The 19986-nt window shown below is 38.3% G+C and overlaps 1 protein-coding gene and 1 non-coding gene across 2 annotated transcripts; one reads left to right on the forward strand and one right to left on the reverse strand.

Moving 5' to 3' along the window:
* Window positions 1–7798: 7798 nt before the first annotated feature.
* Window positions 7799–7905, forward strand: LOC141616308 (small nucleolar RNA R71). Its single transcript, XR_012530664.1, has one exon. It is a non-coding gene; the product is annotated as a small nucleolar RNA R71 (small nucleolar RNA).
* Window positions 7906–16574: 8669 nt separating this feature from the next.
* Window positions 16575–19310, reverse strand: LOC141613481 (squalene synthase 1-like). The gene is made up of 6 exons (XM_074432219.1): window positions 19219–19310; window positions 18083–18152; window positions 17575–17718; window positions 17163–17282; window positions 16965–17018; window positions 16575–16870 (listed from the first exon to the last, which is right to left on the reverse strand). The coding sequence occupies exons 1-6, from the start codon at window positions 19308–19310 to the stop codon at window positions 16664–16666; spliced, it is 687 nt and encodes a 228-aa protein (XP_074288320.1). The 3' UTR covers window positions 16575–16663.
* Window positions 19311–19986: the final 676 nt, after the last annotated feature.

Genomic DNA, 19986 nt, shown 5'->3' on the forward strand with positions numbered 1-19986 from the left:
CGAACTTGGGACGGAGATATCGTATGGCATGGGCGTGCTCCCGAGGGCACATGGGAATCAAGATCACTTGGCATTGACAAGGTGGATTAAACTCACGGAGCAACAACGTTGGCTTCGCCCGACACTAAACACAGACTGATCTTATGAAAGCACTTAGACATCACACATCACTCTTGTTGGGAACATTCTGTCACTCTTCTCCTCGCCTCCTTTCTTTTCAGCGAGTTTCATCATTTCTTGCCACCGCCTTCTTTCTTTTCAGCGGGCTTTTACTATTTTTTCTTCCACGCCTTCTTTCTTTTCAGCGGGTTTTTCATATTTTCTGTTCCCAACACAAACCCACATCTATGTGCCTCAGCATCTTTGCCTAAACCGTTAGATAAAGCTCATTCTGAGACTTGATACTATTCATCTGAACCTATATCCTTATCCTAGCCTACATCGAGTGCTAAGACCGACTCAAACAAAGGTGGCTTCATTTGGACTTGGTTAAGACCCGTAAGAAACCGACAAGATGACAACTTGGATGATGGGTGGATTGAATCCCTTATTCTGAAGGACTGCCGACGTATTCGCGTGTAGCGAAATCAAATCCGACGTAGTTCCATCATGGTGCATAAACATGGCATATTGATTGTGTGTACACACTCGAAGGTTTCACCTAAGGTATCATGTCGTATCCCATTCTAGCCTGTAAGGTACCGTTAAATCCCGTGTCTGGGGTTAGGTGTAAAAGGCTTGGATCTTTTGGGATGTGGAGCTTGGTAATAACAAGTTGGAATGGTTAACCATCATTCTGAAGGTTTGTTTTGTGGTGCTAAGGCCAAGGGCTATGGTGGCGATGTGGTTGGAATGGGTGTCTCGGGTTTGATGAACCACGAGTGCAAATGGGTTGAAAAATGATGTGGGTTCAAATTTCCATGTCCGGACCCTAAAGGCTGGGTGTAACAACACAAGCGGAATAATTCTCAAAATTCCCGACTATCCCCTTGAATCGTGTCTCGGGAAGGACTTAGAGGGTAAAGAGGTTGCTACTTAAGCTTTTGGGCTTCGCCCATTGAACTTCAACTATGGGTACTTGACTTGACTTCTGGCTTCCGTAACTTCGACATTCAACCAAAAAGCATTCCGCAATAACTTCAACATCTTTTTTCCTTTTTTCTTTTTCTTTCATCTTTTTTCATTTTTTTCATTTTTCCAATTTTTCTCTTTTTCTCATTTTTCATTCTTTTTCATCTTTTTTTCTCTCTTTGAAAATGATCTTCTATTCGTTCTCTTAGTCATAAATGGATACACCTTGAAAACTGGGCTTCGCCAACTAATTTGGGTAGGAACTAACAATTCCTTGTTAGAACGGGTTGATATCTTCTCTCTTCGAGATGGGATGATTTTGTTGGGGAAAAGGCTTGCCTTCCATCATCGATAGGGGAAACAAGGAGCTAGTCCGGGTTTGTCATAGAATCATCTAAAAGCTTGTCACAAACATTGGTTCAGATGGAGGTTTTCTACCACCAGACATGGAATAGGTAAAGGAATCAAACACGGGATCCTAGTGTACCTTACACTTTGAAACAGGACATATTTCTACCCCAAGGATTCCTTTGAGTGTGTTGTGCGTTTTATCATGTTTCGGAATGATTGAGGATTGGAAACAAGACATATTGGGAAACGAAACTGCAACCTTTTATTAGAATGGCAAAGGCTTAACAGACTCGAAAGAACGATTCCTAGGACACATCCTAGGTCATCGCGGAACAAACGACTCAACTTCAAGAAAAGAAAGTCCTAGACTCGACTCGACTAAGAAAAGAAAACAGATCCCGACTCATAATTTTTCAAATCTGGTTTGCACATTGCCATTCTCATGTTATAAGGATGTATGCTCCTAGACATCTCTAAGTCTCGGCAAGTCTTCTACAAGAAGGTCTGTGCCCTCCATCCTTTTACGGTCTTATAGAGCAAGGTGCCTTAAGGTAGAGTACCTAGAAGAGCGTCCCCACCATCAAGAACCACGCGAGGTGAAGTGGAAGCGAGCAATGTGCAGCTTCCTAGCATAGTGGGACGTCGCCCCCCACGCATCACGAAGAAACGCTGGGACGGCCCGGGCAAGCCCTTAAGGGTTTATGCATGAATCGTAGCACTATGAGTAATGTTTTACTTTCCAACACTTTCTTTTCAAGTTTCACCTCGGAGGAAAAGACCCTAGAAACAAAGTGTAACTAGTCCTCTTTTCCCCAGAGGAGTCGCCAAACTGTGGACAAGGCCCTCGGGAACTGCGTCCGCGGGATCCACACTAGGCATAATCGACTCGAGGTTCTTTCGAATCGAATTAAGACAAATTAAAGTCGCCACCAAGTTTTATGGGAACTTGGAACCGTTCAAGTCAACTTTACACCTTTCATCGAAAAGCATAAAGCCAATCGACTACGAGTGATTAAAGATAAAGACTTGTACCCTATATCACTTGATTTGAATGACTCTCGTAATCCAATGGTATTTAGACGGATCCACAAACCATAGATCTTGAGTAAGGGGTGAGGGTACGTGTTAGGAAGCCCATAAGGACACCTAACCCCGCCCGTCGATAACGGCCTCTACTAAGTCAAGTGTCGGAGTTCAAACAAGGTCATAGCTACTACGATATATGATATGCAAACATCGTTTTAAACCCTAACATGTGACAACAATTTCTATGTCGTTTTAGATGCAACTAAACTAACTTTGTCAAAGTTGTAATTTAGCATGTGGGTTGATTGATCTAACAACATACAAAACAAAGCAAACAAGGCTTAAGGGGGAATGGGGGAGCCGTGGGATCTACCTATTACAAACCGGGCATTTCATGCCGACACAACGATAAATTAAAGATACAACTCGATCTAAATACAATTGCTACATACGATACCATACACGACACATGGCCAATTCGGCCCAGGAAAACGCGCACAAAGGGGTGGCCCACGGCTCACATGACTCACGGCCTTGGGTCACTCCTCGTGATGTGTGCTTTCACTTAATCTCATCGAATTAGACATTGGGCTACGCACCAAAGCATGCATTAGCATAAATCGGGCCATGTTGCTTTAAACAACATGCGATTTACTACGCTCTTACATGCATTGAGGCACAACCGTCTAACTAAACAAGACTAAGGTTTTTAGAAATCGTTTGACTCGATAAAAGAAAACTAACTACAAACAAGTTACAAAACGCGACTCGATAAACACAAATTAATTACAAGATACAAACAATGAGACTAAGATAAAAAAACAAGAAAAGGGATACAAAAGACACGGCCAAACACGACCTCATACAACGGCTATCCTAGTTCTTAGGTTAGATTCATTAGGTTAGATGGATTTGCAAAGCGATGCGGAAAATACATTAGAAATCGATGACAGAAAGAGGTCAGAAGGCTTCGCCTAAAACCGGGTGTTCTACACGGCCTAAGGGGTCAAATTAGGTCAAATTCGCTAATTAAATTAACTCGTCGAGTGTTAATAATAAGGTGCTAGTCACGCACTCTTATACTAGCGAGAAATTAGGTGAAAGAGAGAGATGCGTTCATTAAGTTACAGAATTGTCGATTGATTTTAAAAGCTATGTCGAAGCACCCTAACGTGTCTAATTAGGTTATTAAATTGATCTAATGTCATCTAAACGAGTTATATGTTAACAATAAGAGGTCATACTAACATGTGGCGGGTCCTAGGGTGGGTCGAATCACACGAAACAAAAGAGGGGTCAAAAGCGAAGAGCGAAGTTAGAATTTGTTTTATTAATGCCCTACCTTGAACACGAGGATATGTAAATGAGACGGGGGTGTACGACCGACTGATGTAGCGGTTTCTTTCCCATCTCAAGTCAACGCGGGTGTTCATGGTGGTACTTTAACTCATACTCGGACTAAACTAGTTTCATAGTTAATTTAAACGATAAATAAAAAGCGATAAACAAACAAAACAAACTATAAAAGAACAAACATAAAAAAACGAAATAAAAAAAAGGAGAAAGAGGAGGATTTGATGCACCCTCAACCTACATGTATCGTTGACACCGTCTTGGGTCGTAATCTATGGTAGATTTTATCTCGAGAGGCCGTCGTCGACGAAGAAACAAAGCAAACACGCGTTTTTGGCAAATCTGGACAGCAACTTTCAAACAATGATTTCTCCCTCGTTTCACGATGAAAATTTGATTTAAAAGATGTTTTGAAAACTATAAAGAGAGGAGAACAGAGATCTTAAAGCAACCCCTGCTCGTTTTGAGTTATTCGGCACGAAAAACGAGCACAAAAGAATCTGAATGACAGAACAAACCGCGAAAACAGAGTGTATAACACTCTGTTTTTCGAGGGATTTCGTGTACTCTCAAGGGCAATTTGGCTCGTAAATCTTTGTCTAATGTGTAGATGGATGTTATGTGGTTAATTAGGAACAAGAAACTCGAGTTTTGATGGAGGTTTGAAGGAGGAACGAATTGTTTTTCGAAGAGGACACCAAAACTATTTCAGTTTGGATGTCGGTTTTGTGAAGGGTTTTTGGGAGGCAATTAGGGTTTGTTTCTGAGGTTTAAAGCTTGTGAGTGAAGGTAGGATGTATGGAGAACTTAGAGGAATGAATGTATGGTGAAGGGTGGGTATTTATAAGGAGTTAAAGTAGGGTAAAAGAGAGGGAGAGGCTGTCGGGCCTGCTCACGCATAGCTGCTGTCCAGCAGCTTTTGTGAGGGTTTGAGGGGGGTTTTCTTGGTGATTAAGCTAGGGTAATATGGGTAGGATACTAGGGTATGGTTTAGGGTTAATGGGTACGGGTTTTGGTGGTATTTGGAGCGGGTTTTGGGCTCGGGATTGAGCTGCCAAAACAGGGGGGCTGTTTGTATGCGCGGGCTGGTTGGGGGGTGTTTGGGGTGGAATTTGGGCCGTGGTTATGGGGGTTTGAACAAGGGTGGATGGGTAGAGGCTTAGGTTGGTTAGTGTACTCGATATTCGTGCCAACTCGTAAAGAAAACGGGCCCAAAAACCGAGCTAAAATCGAGCTCAAAAACATGCTTTTAAAACGAGTTTTCTTCGCTTTTAAAATCGATTTTTCAAATCAATTAACACATTAAAATAAATGATTTTTTAAACCAAATATACTCATAAAATGATTTTTCAAATCAATTATTTATTTTATTTTCAATAAAATAAACTTGGGAAAATAAATTCAAAATAAAATAAAATAAATTGAATTCACCTCAAAAAACCATAATTTAAATATCATTTAAAATAATAAAATGAACTCACTAAAAAACATTAATTTAAATATCATTTAAATTAATAAAATACTTCATTGACGACGCCCATTCTACATCGTAAAACGAGCTCCAAATAATGACAGTGACAACTAAAGAATACATGTGTCCTATCATCATCGGGTGTTTGTCGGGTTCTCTATAAATTCCAATATCTACGGATACGGGTATCTACACCCACACTAAGCTAAAAGCACTATACATCAATTGAAATCGTTAGTCCCTCCCTCACTTCTCTCAAACATGACAATTATTTTGATCAAAGTAAATAAAAATCCAAAAATGACAAAAATGCAATACAAGAATTGAAATGTAAGTTAGGGAGTTAGAAATATTTACAAGTGGTGGTTTAGGGAGGACTCCACCAAACTCTCATTCTTGATGAGATGTCAAGGGGGCATGTCCAAGGTGTTGTTGATGTTGCTCAACACCTTGAAGAAGTAATCAAACGCTTGTTCATTATCATGGTAGAGGTTCTCAATAGACCGTGGCCCTTGTTGTTGGTCTTGATCGATGGCATTACCAATGTAGGGATTAAAAATCCCTTCAAACTCGTCGTCCCAAAGACCACAAACTTCATTGAGTTGATCATTGAAAATCTCTTGCTTAGATGGAGACAACTCTCCCAATTTCTTCTCTTGGCCAATGAGGCCATCCTCTTCTTCCTTGGTTGATTTTGATGAGCTTTGCAAGCTCTCCTTGTCATGATTCACTTGCTCTTTGAATGGAGCATCTTCAATTTTCTTCTTCCATTGGAGTTCCGATTTCTTCCTTTCATCTTTTCGGCTATAATGATCAATCATGAAACATGGCTCATGCAAACTAGGAGCTCTCATAGTCTTGTCAAGATTAAAAGTTATGCTTTCATCTCCCACTTCTAGAGTGAGCTCACCATGTTTCACATCAATTACCGCACCGGCGGTGTGTAGGAAAGGTCTTCCTAGGATGATTGGAATGTTGGAATCCTCCTCCATATCAACAATGACAAAGTCCACCGGGATGAAAAACTTCCCAATTCGCACGGGGACATCTTCCCATATCCCTAAAGGTGTCTTCGTCGATCTATCGGCCATTTGGAGTGTGATGTTGGTGCATTTAAGCTCTCCCATCCCCAACCTTTTACTTACCGAGTACGACATGACACTCACACTAGCCCCTAGATCACATAAGGCTTTGTTGATCGTCGTGTCGCCAATGGTACACGGTATTGAGAAGCTTCCCGGATCCTTTAACTTTGGAGGTGAACTCCCTTGGAGTATTGCACTACTCACCTTAGTGAAGGCGATAGTCTCAAGCTTCCGGATCGACTTCTTCTTTGTGAGGATATCTTTCATGTATTTCGCATAGGCCGGAACGTGATTGATTAATTCCGTGAAAGGAATTGAGACTTCTAAATTCTTTACAATTTCCATGAATTTTCCAAGTTGATCATCAAATTTGGGCTTGGCTTGACGACTTGGAAAAGGAAGTCTAATCACAATGGGCTCCTTCTCCTTGGCCTTGTCTTCATTTTTCTTTGAACTTTCTTCTTTTGATGATTTTGCATCTTTGGAGTTTTGCACAATTTCTTCCTTTTCACTAGCTTCCACAACTTCATCCTCAACTTGCTTCTTTGGTGCTTCATACCTTGTACCACTTCTCAAGTGAATGGCACTAACCGTTTCATGTCTAGGGGGATTACTTTGAGGTGGCAATTGCCCCTTTTGTCTTTGTGAGCTCGAAGATGCTAGTTGAGTCAATTGTGTTTCCAACATCTTGGTGTGAGCTAGAATGTTGTTGATGGTGGTTTCCTTTGCTTGGCTATCTTTTTGCATTTGAGTGAAAAATTCTTGTTGATTCTTTTGCATTTGGAGGACCGCTTTTTGGACATCAAAGCCTTGGTCATTTTGGTGATTGTATGGATTTTGATTTTGGTAACCTTGGTTTTGATTGTAAAAGGGTCTTTGATTTTGGTTTCTCATGGGTGGTGGAGTGTATGTTGTTTGAGGGTTTTGAACATTTTGGCTTTTGTATGAGAGATTTGGATGGAATTTGGTGTTTTCAATGTAAAAGTTGGAATAAGGGGTACCACTCTTGTATGCTTGGAAAGCATTCACTTGTTCATTTGTTCCCCTACATTCACCTTGGTCATGTCCCAAAGTTCCACAATTCTCACATATCCCACTTGGGATTGATGAGGATGCCGTCATGGCATTAACATGATGCTTCGATGATTTTGAGTTTTCCTCAAGTCTAGCCATAGCTTGTTCAAACTTCAAGTTGATTGTGTCAATGTGAGCACTAAGTTGAGCACCCAATTGAGTAACGGAGTCCACTTCATGCTTTCCTCCTCTAGTAGCCTTGCGAGGTCTACTATATTGTGAGTTATGGACCGCCATTTCCTCAATCTTGTTCCATGTTTGATTGTCATCAACTTCGGTGAACATTCCATTTGATCCCATATTGAGAATGTTCCTAGAATCTTCATATAAACCATTCCAAAATTGTTGCACCAAAAACCATTCGCTAAGTCCATGATGAGGACATGAGCGACAAATTCCCTTGAACCGCTCCCAAGCTTCATACAAAGACTCTTCATCCCTTTGCTTAAAACCCGTAATTTGAGCTCTTAGCATGTTAGTCTTTTCCGGTGGGTAGAATTTTTTGTAGAAAGCTAGAGCCAACTTCTTCCAAGAATCTATTCCAAGGGTGGCCTTATCAAGGCCCTTCAACCATTGCTTCGCGGTGCCGATTAAGGAAAAAGGAAATAAGACCCATCTAATTTGGTCTTGAGTCACGCCCGTTTGAGAGATAGCATCACAATAATCACAAAAGGTTTCCATATGAGAATGAGGGTCCTCACTAGGCATCCCCCCGAATTGGCTCCTCTCAACTAATTGGATGAAGGCGGACTTGGCAATAAAATTTCTGGTGAGATGTTGCGGTGTAGGAGTACCATTTGGTAGATTCTCCTCGGTGGGTACGGAGTGTGACGAGAATTTTGGCATTGTAGGTGGATTTTGTGGGGTATTGTGTAATGGGTTTTCTTCTCCTTCTATTGCGAAAGGATTGACAAACTCACTAGTGGGTTGGACAACTTCACTAATACCTCTTAAATTCCTCCTAACAACTCTCCTATTGTTCGTCAAGGTTCTTTCGATTTCACGGTCAAAAGGTAACAAATCACCTTGTAACCTTCTAGACATGCAAAATATCAAACAACTCGAAAACAATTAGAACAAACCTTGAGGAATTTTACTTCCTCAAGGCGAAGAAAGACACAACTAATGACAATAAAAAGAAACCTAAATCAAACAAACACCGTCCCCGGCAACGGCGCCATTGTTGATGCGATCCCGCTAAGTGTTCACAAATTAAGATGTGGTCGTTGGTCACGGTCGAATCAAAACACAATTTATAACTCCACAAACAACTCTACAATTAGTAAAGAGGCAAGTAAAGGTCGGATCCCAAGGGACGGGAGTTGAAATGAGATTTCTATTGTAACTAGTGATGTCTAAGGGGTGTCACAAATTGGGTTGATGTAGAAGGTTACTAAACTAGAATAGCAATGAAAATAAACAAGCAAGATGAATTAAAAGGGTGTAAACAATTGATTAAAGGCACTAGGGTGTCATGGGATCATAGGGGAATCATGGGATATGATCATACAAACATGTTCTCAAATTATAAGCAAGCAATTATTGTTGTGATGGATTGAGTTGGGTTATATCTTACAATCCTAGGAAAGTTTGGGTCCCGGAGCCGAATCGATTAGATTGTACAACACCTACAAGTCGACTTAATCTTCCCTACTCAACAACATGCATGGTCTAATGAGACTCGAGTTGGGTTATGTCTTACAAGTCTCATTGAAAAGATAGGAGATGATAGTAAATGCAAGGATTCATAGGCTTAGCATTTCATCAAATATAACATGTGCATGAGTTGAGATCAAAACAAGGAAGCAAATAAAACATGAAAGCATATTAATTTAAGCATGAATCATTCCCCATGTTGGTTTCCCCTAATCACCCATTAACCCTAGCTAAGAGACTACTCACTCATTATCATGTTGATCATGCTAGCAAGGTTGTCAATCATACCAACAATATGAAACATGATGAATAAATGAAAGTAATTAACAATAATTAAAGAGGGATTAAGAGATTATACCTACTAATAATTCCAATAATAAAGCAAAGATAAAAGAAGTACTTGAATGCTTGATTGAGAGGTTGTCAATCTCCCAACAATAACCCAAATAATCTTCAATTACCCAAAATAAAGGATGAACAAAAGAGAGATTAAAGAACTAAAACTTGGATTAAAACTTGATTAATACTTGATTACAATATTAAAGAGAGATTTGATTGATATTAACTACACTAATTATTGATAAGAAGAACATGCTCCTCTAATTAGACTAATGGGGTTTTTATAGTGGAAATTAGGGAGGATGCATTAGGGTTAACTAAGGGCTAAACTAGTAATTACACTTTTTAAGTTGAGCAAGGAGGAGCCGGTATTTTCGAGAGAAGGGCTTCTTTCTTCGTAGCTTGGAGAAGACAATCCGTCTTTGTGCTAGAATCCGGGCGGAATAGGGTCGGGACGGGCGGATTCTAGCGTTGGAATCCGAGCGGATTCAGGGGAATCCGGGCGGATTGTGGAGGGGAAATCCGAGCGGATTGTGGCAAAGCCGCTCGGATTGTCTTCTTTGCGGGGCGGACGGATTGGTGACAATCCGCTCGGATTGTCAGTCAGCAACAATTCTTCTTCTTTTCTTCCCTTTTCTTCATAAATTCCTTGGGGATTTCCTTGGGGACTCAAGGATCCTTTCTCAACATTGCTCTTCTACTATAATATGTACAAAGGCCTTCTAATCTTGTCCCTCCTTGATGCTTGGTCATTGAATTCGATCAATTTAGTCTCGTTTTGCCATGAAAATGCAAGATTCTTACTCATTTCCTACCAAGGGATCAAAATCTCAAAGAATATGCAAAACAAAGAACTAAAGATAAGAAATGACCCAAATAAGCACTAAAAAGCATGGGAACAAGGCTAATTCGGGGGCTAAATATGCGCCAATTATGGTCACATCAGTCTTTCTTGGCTACATGAGACGTTTTGTGTAAGACGTTGTTTCTTCAAAACCTAGGAGGTTAAAGTCATCACTTGTTGAAGATGATGAATTAGTGTTACTTTTAGAAAGTAAAGAGCTTACAACTTACAAAGAAATTGTTTGATTCAAGTTACTTCTGGAAAGTAATGAATATATGACTTACATGAGAGTGTTTAAGTCACAACTCAATACAAGGCTTAGAGCCATGAAAATCCAAAATAAATTCCGAGTGGAATTATTGGATATCAAAGAGAGATATCAAAACTTGATTAGTTGCAAAGTTTTTTGCACTATTCGGATCTTCTTAGGGATTGTGTTTCATTATGATGACATACATATAGCAAGTGAATCTAAAACCCACTTCTTCAATTAGAAGGAATGTATTCAATACATGTCTTGAGTTTTGTAGATTCTTGCAATCCTAAGATAATGTGAAACTTAAGAGAGGGTCTTAAGTAGGACATCAATGAGTTGTAATCAATGTTTTGATCATGTTATAAAACTTTTATCGATAAGTCGAGAAGTTGTGTTTATGCATGGAGTTTAGTGGGAGTTATGGTAATTTTAAATAGTCTTATATGTGGATGACATATTGATCATTGCGAATGATTTAAGACTTTTGAGAAATATAGTACATCTTTAATATCCGGATTTATGGAGATAAATCTACATGATATTAATGTCAAATAAGGAGTCTTATGTTGATAAGATTCATGACTAGTTCAATCAAATTGAACATATTTGATTGATTCCATTTGCTTCCGCTGCCGAATCAATTAAATTGGAAATGATGTATAACACTTCATATACTTTGAGTATGATGAATTGTTTCAAATCGAATTTAAGTAATAATTAACAAGTAAGCCATAAAGATTACCCTTAAGTGCTTGCAGAAGCATTAAGGATGTAAAGCAAAGTGTTTTTGATGCAATTTTGTGTAAGGGTGTTACACAAATGACAATTGACAATTGAGATTGCGCATGGTTTCCGACAAAACCATAATCAAAACACATTAGGATGGTTAAGATACCATTGTGGCTATGTTATTTAAGAAATAGATTTTCTAGAATCGTTCTAGGCAATAAAGAACAATGAGAAATATTTACAACGGAAATTGAGTACACTTGCAATCATGGGATGTGCAAGAGGGATGAGTCCCGCACACTGTGAAAACAGTGGGAGCTATTTTAAGGCAAGAAAGCCTATGTCTAGATTGGATCTAGACACGTACTCAGAAAGTTTTGTAATGCAAATGTATACATTACAAAGGAAAACGAGTATATAGTAAGGTTGAGTTAGGTACAAGAAGTTGATAAAACCTACTAACCAAAGCCTTCTCATAGGCTTAACATGATGAGTCATGTCATATGTCATTTCAATTGCATTGAGATGAACAACTACATATGAGATGAAAATGGATTATAAAAATATGAAGTAGTAATCAGGTATTGACTATTCATATGTGATAATCACATTTGTCGTTCGAGTTTTTAAATCTGAAAACTCCTTTTATACTTTGTTACATCCAAACGGGTTATAGAGACAATATTGAACCCCGTTAAAGTGAACCTGTATTAACATGGTATTCGCCCATAGTCACTTGTATGAGGTGACGTCTCGAAGTGACTAGAGTGTGATGCGATTGATGGCAAGTTCAAGTGCCATAGAGTCATATGAGATGACTAGTCGATCACATAGGCAGACTGTTAGGAACACTTTGTCGGGCCTTATGACCGCTTATAGAGTTATGGCAAATTTATATAGCCTGGTCGTGGCGAGAGCTACTATAGTATTCTAATGAGTCGATTCTTTTGACTAAAGACTGTTCGCTTAAGGTGGCACAGTTTCAGATTAACTTTGATTTATGTTACTACGACCTTCGTAAATGGGGTCAAATGGGCATATTTTGGGTTATGATGGCTGTGGCTAGTCGAAGGGAATAGTGCGATAGGAATTGTCCACCCCCTTGTCAGGGTTAAAACAATATCTCAGGGCCACTCGAGGAGTAATGAACTGGAAATGCGTGGCCACGCTCGGAAGGTATCTATGGTAGATAACTCCGGTCAATCAGTTATTCTCCAGATCGAGGAAACCACTCTCGATATGATCACTTACAAGCACGACTTGAAAGACACCTTGCATTGAGTGGGAGATAGTAATAGGACAAGAGAATTGGTGACGCACACTTGTCGAGGACAAGTGGGAGATTGTTGGAATATGTGTCCTCCGACAATAATGCGATCACAACTGTTGATCATGATGATCACATGTTTAAATCTCATTTAAAGAATACATGTGGGATGTAATATTTTACAATCAACTGGTCCACACGTATCGGTAATGATTGACTGATTAGAGTTTGACATTACTGTCGTGCGACGGTGGTGATCAGTTGATCCCCTTAGGTCATACCTATAGGGAAATACTCTTAATTGATTATTTAATTAATCGTATGCCGATACGAGTTAATTAAATTGCTTAAAATTGACGGATGATCTTGTGAGTAAAATTAACGTGTCTTATTGTAATTCGATTATATTAGATACGGTCTAAGTAATTGAATTGTTTTATTACTTAGGTAAAATAATTGTTTACGAAACAATTGAAATTGAATGAATAATTTATTATAAATACAAGACGTTGTAATTTATAATTTGATAAACCATTTTGGTACAAGTGATTACGAATTACTAGTGGATTTTGTATATGGCATATTTTATGAGTATGTTGATTTTTAATATGTTAAAAATACATTACAAATTCACATGTCAAGTAACATGTCACATATGTCACAATTGACAAATGACAAAATAAAATGGACTACCCATTTTATCTCAAGTGTACCGAAAATTAGAGGGTATTAGTGGATAAATTGTGTTGATTATTTTAATAAGGGAAAAACACAATTATTACACTCTATATATAGCCATGCAAGCCTACTCTTCTTGGGAAGAAAATTGGATCCATGCATTGGCTCCCCATAGACCCCTCCAACCGGTTTTCCATAGAGAGAAACAAAATGGTTTTTCTCTATTATTCATTTTTGAAGACACTACATAATTTTCTAGTGTAAGAAATTATCATTCTCTACATTTTGTGAAATATTTTAGAGATAGAAAACTTACAATAATCATCTCCTCTTAACCGAAATAGAGGAGAACAAAATTAATTTTGTGTCATTTTTAAGTAAGACTAATATTGTTACTAGATCATAATAATATTAGTTATTAAGATATTTCCTTGGGTATTCACATTTGGGAGAGGTTCTAATTTGGACCTTTTGTTCATCCATTTTAAGGAAAGCTCAAGAACTAACAAATAGGTGAATTTGTTGGTGCCCATTAATCCGAAATTATATAGTAAGATTGATGATTTCTTCTCTTATCTTATTTATGTTTGCATGCATAAGATCTAGAATTTATTTTATGACTAAATAAATTTGAACATATATGAATATGTAAATTAATGAGATTAGCCCATTATCAAACATATACCACCCACCATATAACTTCCCTCCACCTCCCTCAAACATCACCCTCTGACGCCGACCACCCTGACACAACTCCGACGCCGACCTCTTAAGAACCAAAGGATGATAGTGCAAAGAAGAAGAACAAGAGGAATAAGATGAACAGCGTTTTCAGCAGATCCGATGTTGGACCTCTCTTTGTTGGCCACGTGTGAAGTTGGGTTATACATTGGTAAATTTCCGCCAACTTCTCCGTCAACGTTAGCCGGAGAAGATGAAGAAGATGAAGATGAATAATAAGCGGACGAGTTCTTGTAAAAATCGTCTGCAACTCGAGTGTTGCTTGATGATCTATGCATCTTTTTCTCTTTAACTTTTTGTTTTCATTTGTTTTTGGTGTGATTTTGATTTTTGTTGAAGAAAAGAGCGTTTGAAGGAAGAATAATGGAGAGATTATGTAGGAGATTTATTTGGAAGGTGTTTGTTTTCTCGATTTGATTCTATTGATTAGCGGAGGTAGTTGTGATGAGTGGTAGTTCATGGGTTGGCTATTGGTGGCTATGGTGGTCGGATGGTTCATAGTTTACGGGTGGTGGGCAGTGGTGGGGTGGTTGATGGTAGTGGTGGTGGTTCATAGTTTAGGGGTGGATACATGAAGTATTGTCACCGGATACATGTATGAGTACTACTAGATACACGTATATTATGTGTATCCGGTAACCTTAATATGTGTATCTGGCAATATTATATTGTGTATATGGATAATTTATAGGTGGTCGAGGTGTGGCGTTGATGGTGTTGGTCCGAAGAAATACATAATCTCAGCTGAGGTGAGGGATGACAGCTTAATTAGGTGTCGGGTTTATCTACCTGGAACCCATGCCGCTTCCTCATATCTATCCTTTGTTGTTTATATGAGACCACTGCCATCAACCTGCTTTTGAATAAATTAAGAAGAAAATGAATAATTTGGCAAGGGAATTATAACTTTAAAATGTCTATTTTACAAATTTTAATTAAGTGTGTAGACAACTTTCATTAAATGAGTTAAACAAATCTTTGGCTAGCTAGATACGCTTATTAAGTTACTAGATACATACCTTTAGTTAGCTAGATACACTTCTTGAAATTGCTAGATACATATGTTTAGCTTGCTAGATACGCGTATTTAAGTTGTTAGATACATACCTATAACTTGCTAGATACACTCATTTAAGTTACTAGATACATACTTTTATCTAGCTGACTAGCTAGATACACGAATTTAAGTTGTTATATACAAACATCGTCTTCATGTTACATGCAATTATACAAACATCCGTCACAAATTTTAGTCCATAGACTCTCATACAATTATACAACTAGTGAATTAGACGAGTTAAGACGGGTAAAAGGAAATAGAATAAAGGAGCATCCGAAGACAAAGGTCATGGTCAACCCTTGACCTTAAAAGACCAATTCACCAAATAAGTGACATTGTGTTGGCAACAAGAACCAACATTAAACAATACTCCCTCCATTCAACTCCACTTTACAAGTTTCTCTTTTGCGCAGTATTCACAAGCGGACATTCAACTTCAATTTTCTCTCGATACATAAGTGAAAATATATTCATGCGGGATCTTATTTGATTCGTCTTTAAGAGTACATTAAAAATATCTAACTTTTATAATTTTTGCAAATACGCAGCTAACGATGTTTATCGTCTAAAAATTGTGTCGACAAACGTGATAAATGAAAGTTGTAAAGTGGAGTTGAATGGAGGGAGTATGAGTATGTGTAGATGATAAATAGTCTAACACTAATTTCTTTTAAGATCACTTTACCGAAAAATTAGGGTCACTCCTAGAGTCCTAGTATATCAAAAGCGCCAGTCTAATACATAGGTAACCATGTTATCTAGTCAGATTTTCCTATAATTAATTTTCTAAACATCACATTCGTTCTTGAAAGGGTTCACCCACCATGTTTTAGGTTTCAGTTTATGTTTTCACTCATTTACCTTGCTAGAGACTCATCGCTAACATGCTAAATACACTTATTCACCTTGCTAAATACACATTTGTGACAAATTAGATATACTCCTTTGAATTGCTATATACACATCTTTACCTTGCTAGATACACTCATTTACATTGCTAAATACACATCTCTAGTAAGGTAAATACTCTCCTTTAATTTGCCAGATACATTGCTTTAGATTGCTAGATATACTCCTTTAACTAGCTAGATACACTCATTTAAAAATGGGTGTATTATAATTAGTAAATCGGTCCGCTTTTCTCTTTATGCATTCATTTTTCTGAATGATTTGGTAAACCATCCCCCAAATTCGCCACATAAGTCTTGTATTCTCCGAGTTTCCTCGGTCTTGAAAATCCAAGACCATTTAGGTAGCTGGCAGCGCAAGACCAAAGGCGTAGAATGATCTTTCGTTCCAATAAGTGACATTGTGTTGGCACTGATACCCGCTTTTTGAATAGCTACTGATTTCGTAGTGCTTATAACCCGCTTTAGTAAGTGTTTCTGAAGCCATTTTGTAGAACTCTGCAGACTGGAATTCAGATGGCAACGGAAAGTCACCCGGTGTATACCTGCTCATTACCAAAAACAACATAAAATCCCTTGTACTTGTATCGTAACCTGGTTTATATATAATTGAATTCAATGATCAGCGGCCCAAATGAATGCATAAAGAGAAACCCACTTACAGTACGTCAAATTTAGTATCTTTCTCAACTTGCAAGTCATATACAGATACATGCTTGGGTTCTGCATCAACTGAACTGTAAGCTGCAATGTTTCATCCCACATTTTCGCGGTTTGATGAGGCAAGGAAGAAATCAAGTCCATACTCCAGTTCACAATACCGCATGACTTGACAATATCGACTTGACAATTTACCAAATGATTCAAACAAGAGTGAACCAGCAGCAACATCGCCTCCATCTACGAGCCCGCACCCATGCACTCGTCTAGTCGGCACCTCCCTTTGCATAACTTGAATGAACTAAACACAAACAAACAGTAAGAAAGGGTTGAGTTAATTTGAACTATAACCATATAAATTTATAAAATTGTAGGAACAAAGTGAATGTACAAACCTGATCAGTCCTATCCTCCGTAATAACATCATCAAATCCAGCATCTTTAAGCATCTGGTCAAATTTAAAACCAAGTCATAATATATGAGAGTGATCTGAATCAAGGCCGCAATACATGCAGCTGACACCGCGACCCCATAAATAATTTTTTCTCGATGCGCATTGGGAAGTTTTGGAAAATAGAGAAGTTGAGCTTACCTGGCCGTATTCCTTCACATCATGGAGATCATAACCTCTCTGCTTGATATAAGTTGTAAATTCGGAAGAAGGCTGACCACTGCTCTTGCAGTAGTCACTTATCAGAAGTTTGCCTCCGGACTTCAACCAATTGTAGAATGACTTGAACAACGCAGGTTTTAAATTGTGGGTCTCTGAATCATAGAATGCCAAACAAATTGTTATGTTGGTACTGTAATTTCAATCTTAAGCTAGTTAAATAGAATTCAACCATTTATTTTTGTCAAAAACTAATGTAAGGGTTGATATCCATCATTTATATCTTCAAGGTAATCACGAATGATGTTTGTTTTCTGCACAATAGTACTCGTGGTACAGATTAGACAATGCAACGTCTCAAGTGGGTGTCCTTTACTAAGGAAAGAAGTAAAACCTGGAGAAGCAAGCCCATTGAATTGGAAAGAGTCTCCGAGGCCATATCCTCTGAGGCATGATTATGGAAAAACTTTGATAACCCTACGCTACCATTGCCTGAAACATAGTGGCAATATTCATCGTAGTCGTCTAGTGTTTCCACCTGCAATGAGAATGATTTATATTCGCCATCAATAAAATGAAATGTTTCTTTAGTAACTTAGACATGGATTGTTACGAAGTCATCTAGGTAGTACCATGAGAGCATAAGTTTGGTGACACACGAGTCATTCTCAGTTGAAAGAATCATCTCGCTACATACATGATACAACCAACTTGAGAACAAAATCAAAATACTTGTAATCCGCTTAGCCGGCTACAAAAGGCATCCAGAAGTTTTAATGAATGGATGAAGTAGTAGTAATTTTGAAACAGAATCGCAGCAAATTTCTGTAGAGTAATTTGTTTTTTAACCAACTGCTTAGTAATTAGTATAGAAAGGCAGTGAGATATGCATAATCACAAACCTCCTTGCAGGTGAATTTTGCCATTCCCGCACCCATCCTTTTGGTGATATCCTCAATCACCTCCTGATAACTGCAGATAAAGCACACGAATGAGAAATTAAAGTCATCAGGAAACAAAGAACAGTATCCAAAACAAGCTCTCAGACGAGTGGGAAAGTCGGAGTAAATTAATCTTAACCATAATGCAAATTTTATTGGTCTACTTTACTTCACAAAATAAAAGTTGCAGATACTTGACATATTCACTATAAAAGAGAAATTACCTATATAGGAGTAGATACACATATTACTATCCCAGATTCACAAATTAATACTCTAGATACACACATCGATATGTGTATCTGGTAGTATTCATCCATGTATCTGGTAGTATTCATCCATGTATTTATGATTAGCATAATGGACTTATCAAGTGAAAATAACATAAGCATATCAGCAATTGGGGGAAAAAATTAGCAAATTAGGGTTTCAGGCAATTGGGGAAAAAAGTTGAGAGGACTTACGTAATATGCTTGTAGTGTTGATGAAGGCTCTACCAGTCGTCGTCGGCAGATAGCACCACCTCCGACGTGTGGTGGTGGTGGTGGTGGTGGTGGTGGTACTGGATGAGGGAGAGGGAGAGGGAGAGGGAAGTCGCGTATAAGAATGAGAAAGAAAGAAGTCAGGCTTGAGTAGTCAGGCTTGAGTTTGGTTTTGTGCGATTCAGGGGTGTTTTTAAGTGAGTTCATACGGTTCATACCGTAACTCAGTTCGCACGGGATCCCGCCCCTATATATATATATATATATATATATATATATATATATATATATATATATATATATATATATATATATATATATATATATATATATATATATATATATATATATATATATAGAGAGAGAGAGAGAGAGAGAGAGAGAGAGAGAGAGGTGGGATCCGGTGAGAACGAACACTCAGTGAGAACGGTGAGAACGACCTTATTAACAATGAAATTAAAATAAATCACGACCCACCCTTTTGACTCACATGTCACAATTACCCAAACATGAACGACCCACTTTATTTATTAACTAAGTCTCACCTCACAGTAACTCCCACAAAATCAAATTAGTCAAACTCCCATCATACATATCGAATAATCTGATACTAACAATCCCACCATCTCAACATGTGGAGTTGCTATAATCAGCTCACCGATGCTGGCATACAGCAAAATCCGAACAAAATCCGCACCACCTCTCATCGCCCTTGTCCCACTGCTCAATCATCTTGGTCGAAGAACTCGCTGAAATCATTCAATTGGCTGCTGGTACCGTCGCCCCTGAAACTCCGATGGCCCCGCCGCCTGTACCACACCATCTTCCGTTCGGTTGTTAATCATCTATTTTCATATATCTACCCTAACTTTTGGTGTATCTCACCACTAATTTAATGTATCTTATGCTGAAAAAAAACAGAAAAAAAGGTTGTCGATCCTAATCTGGTTGTCCACGGCAAAATTATTGAGATTGCAGCAATGGTCAGGTGCAGGTGCGTGGTGATTGCGGTGTCGGGGTCTGTAGCATCGCGTGTTAGCACAATTAACAGTACACGAAAGTAATGTATCTAATTTCTAAATAGATGTATCTCAAATCAATTTTGATGTACCTAGTATGTAATTTTGTGTGTCTATGATAAGATACATCAAAATAGTGGTTATATAAATCAAATTGTAGTGTAGCTACATCAAAAATTAGTGTAGATTAGTTGTATGTGGGCAACGATTTTCTAGCAATTCTACCACTTTTAGCGATTGATTGAAGTTTTTGTTCTGGTTTTTTTGTATGAATTAAAGTTTATTGAGTAGAGAAGCTTCTATTGAAGATGTAAATTCGCAAATTTTGCAAATTCGCGCACTTCGATTTCGCTTTGAGACGATA

The sequence above is a fragment of the Silene latifolia genome, chromosome 11 (genome assembly GCF_048544455.1).
Source record: "Silene latifolia isolate original U9 population chromosome 11, ASM4854445v1, whole genome shotgun sequence".
NCBI classification, from domain to species: domain Eukaryota; kingdom Viridiplantae; phylum Streptophyta; class Magnoliopsida; order Caryophyllales; family Caryophyllaceae; genus Silene; species Silene latifolia.

Bases quoted from the DNA above. Each gene is read 5' to 3' on its own strand.
- LOC141613481 (XM_074432219.1), bottom strand. From the start codon at position 19,310: ATGAGAGGTGGTGCGGATTTTGTTCGGATTTTGCTGTATGCCAGCATC. The intron at 18,153-19,218 runs GTTAGTATCAGA...CTTTATCTGCAG, and splicing joins CATGTTGAGATGGTGGGATT to TTATCAGGAGGTGATTGAGG. The intron at 17,283-17,574 runs GTTTTACTTCTT...AATTGGTTGAAG, and splicing joins CAATGGGCTTGCTTCTCCAG to TCCGGAGGCAAACTTCTGAT.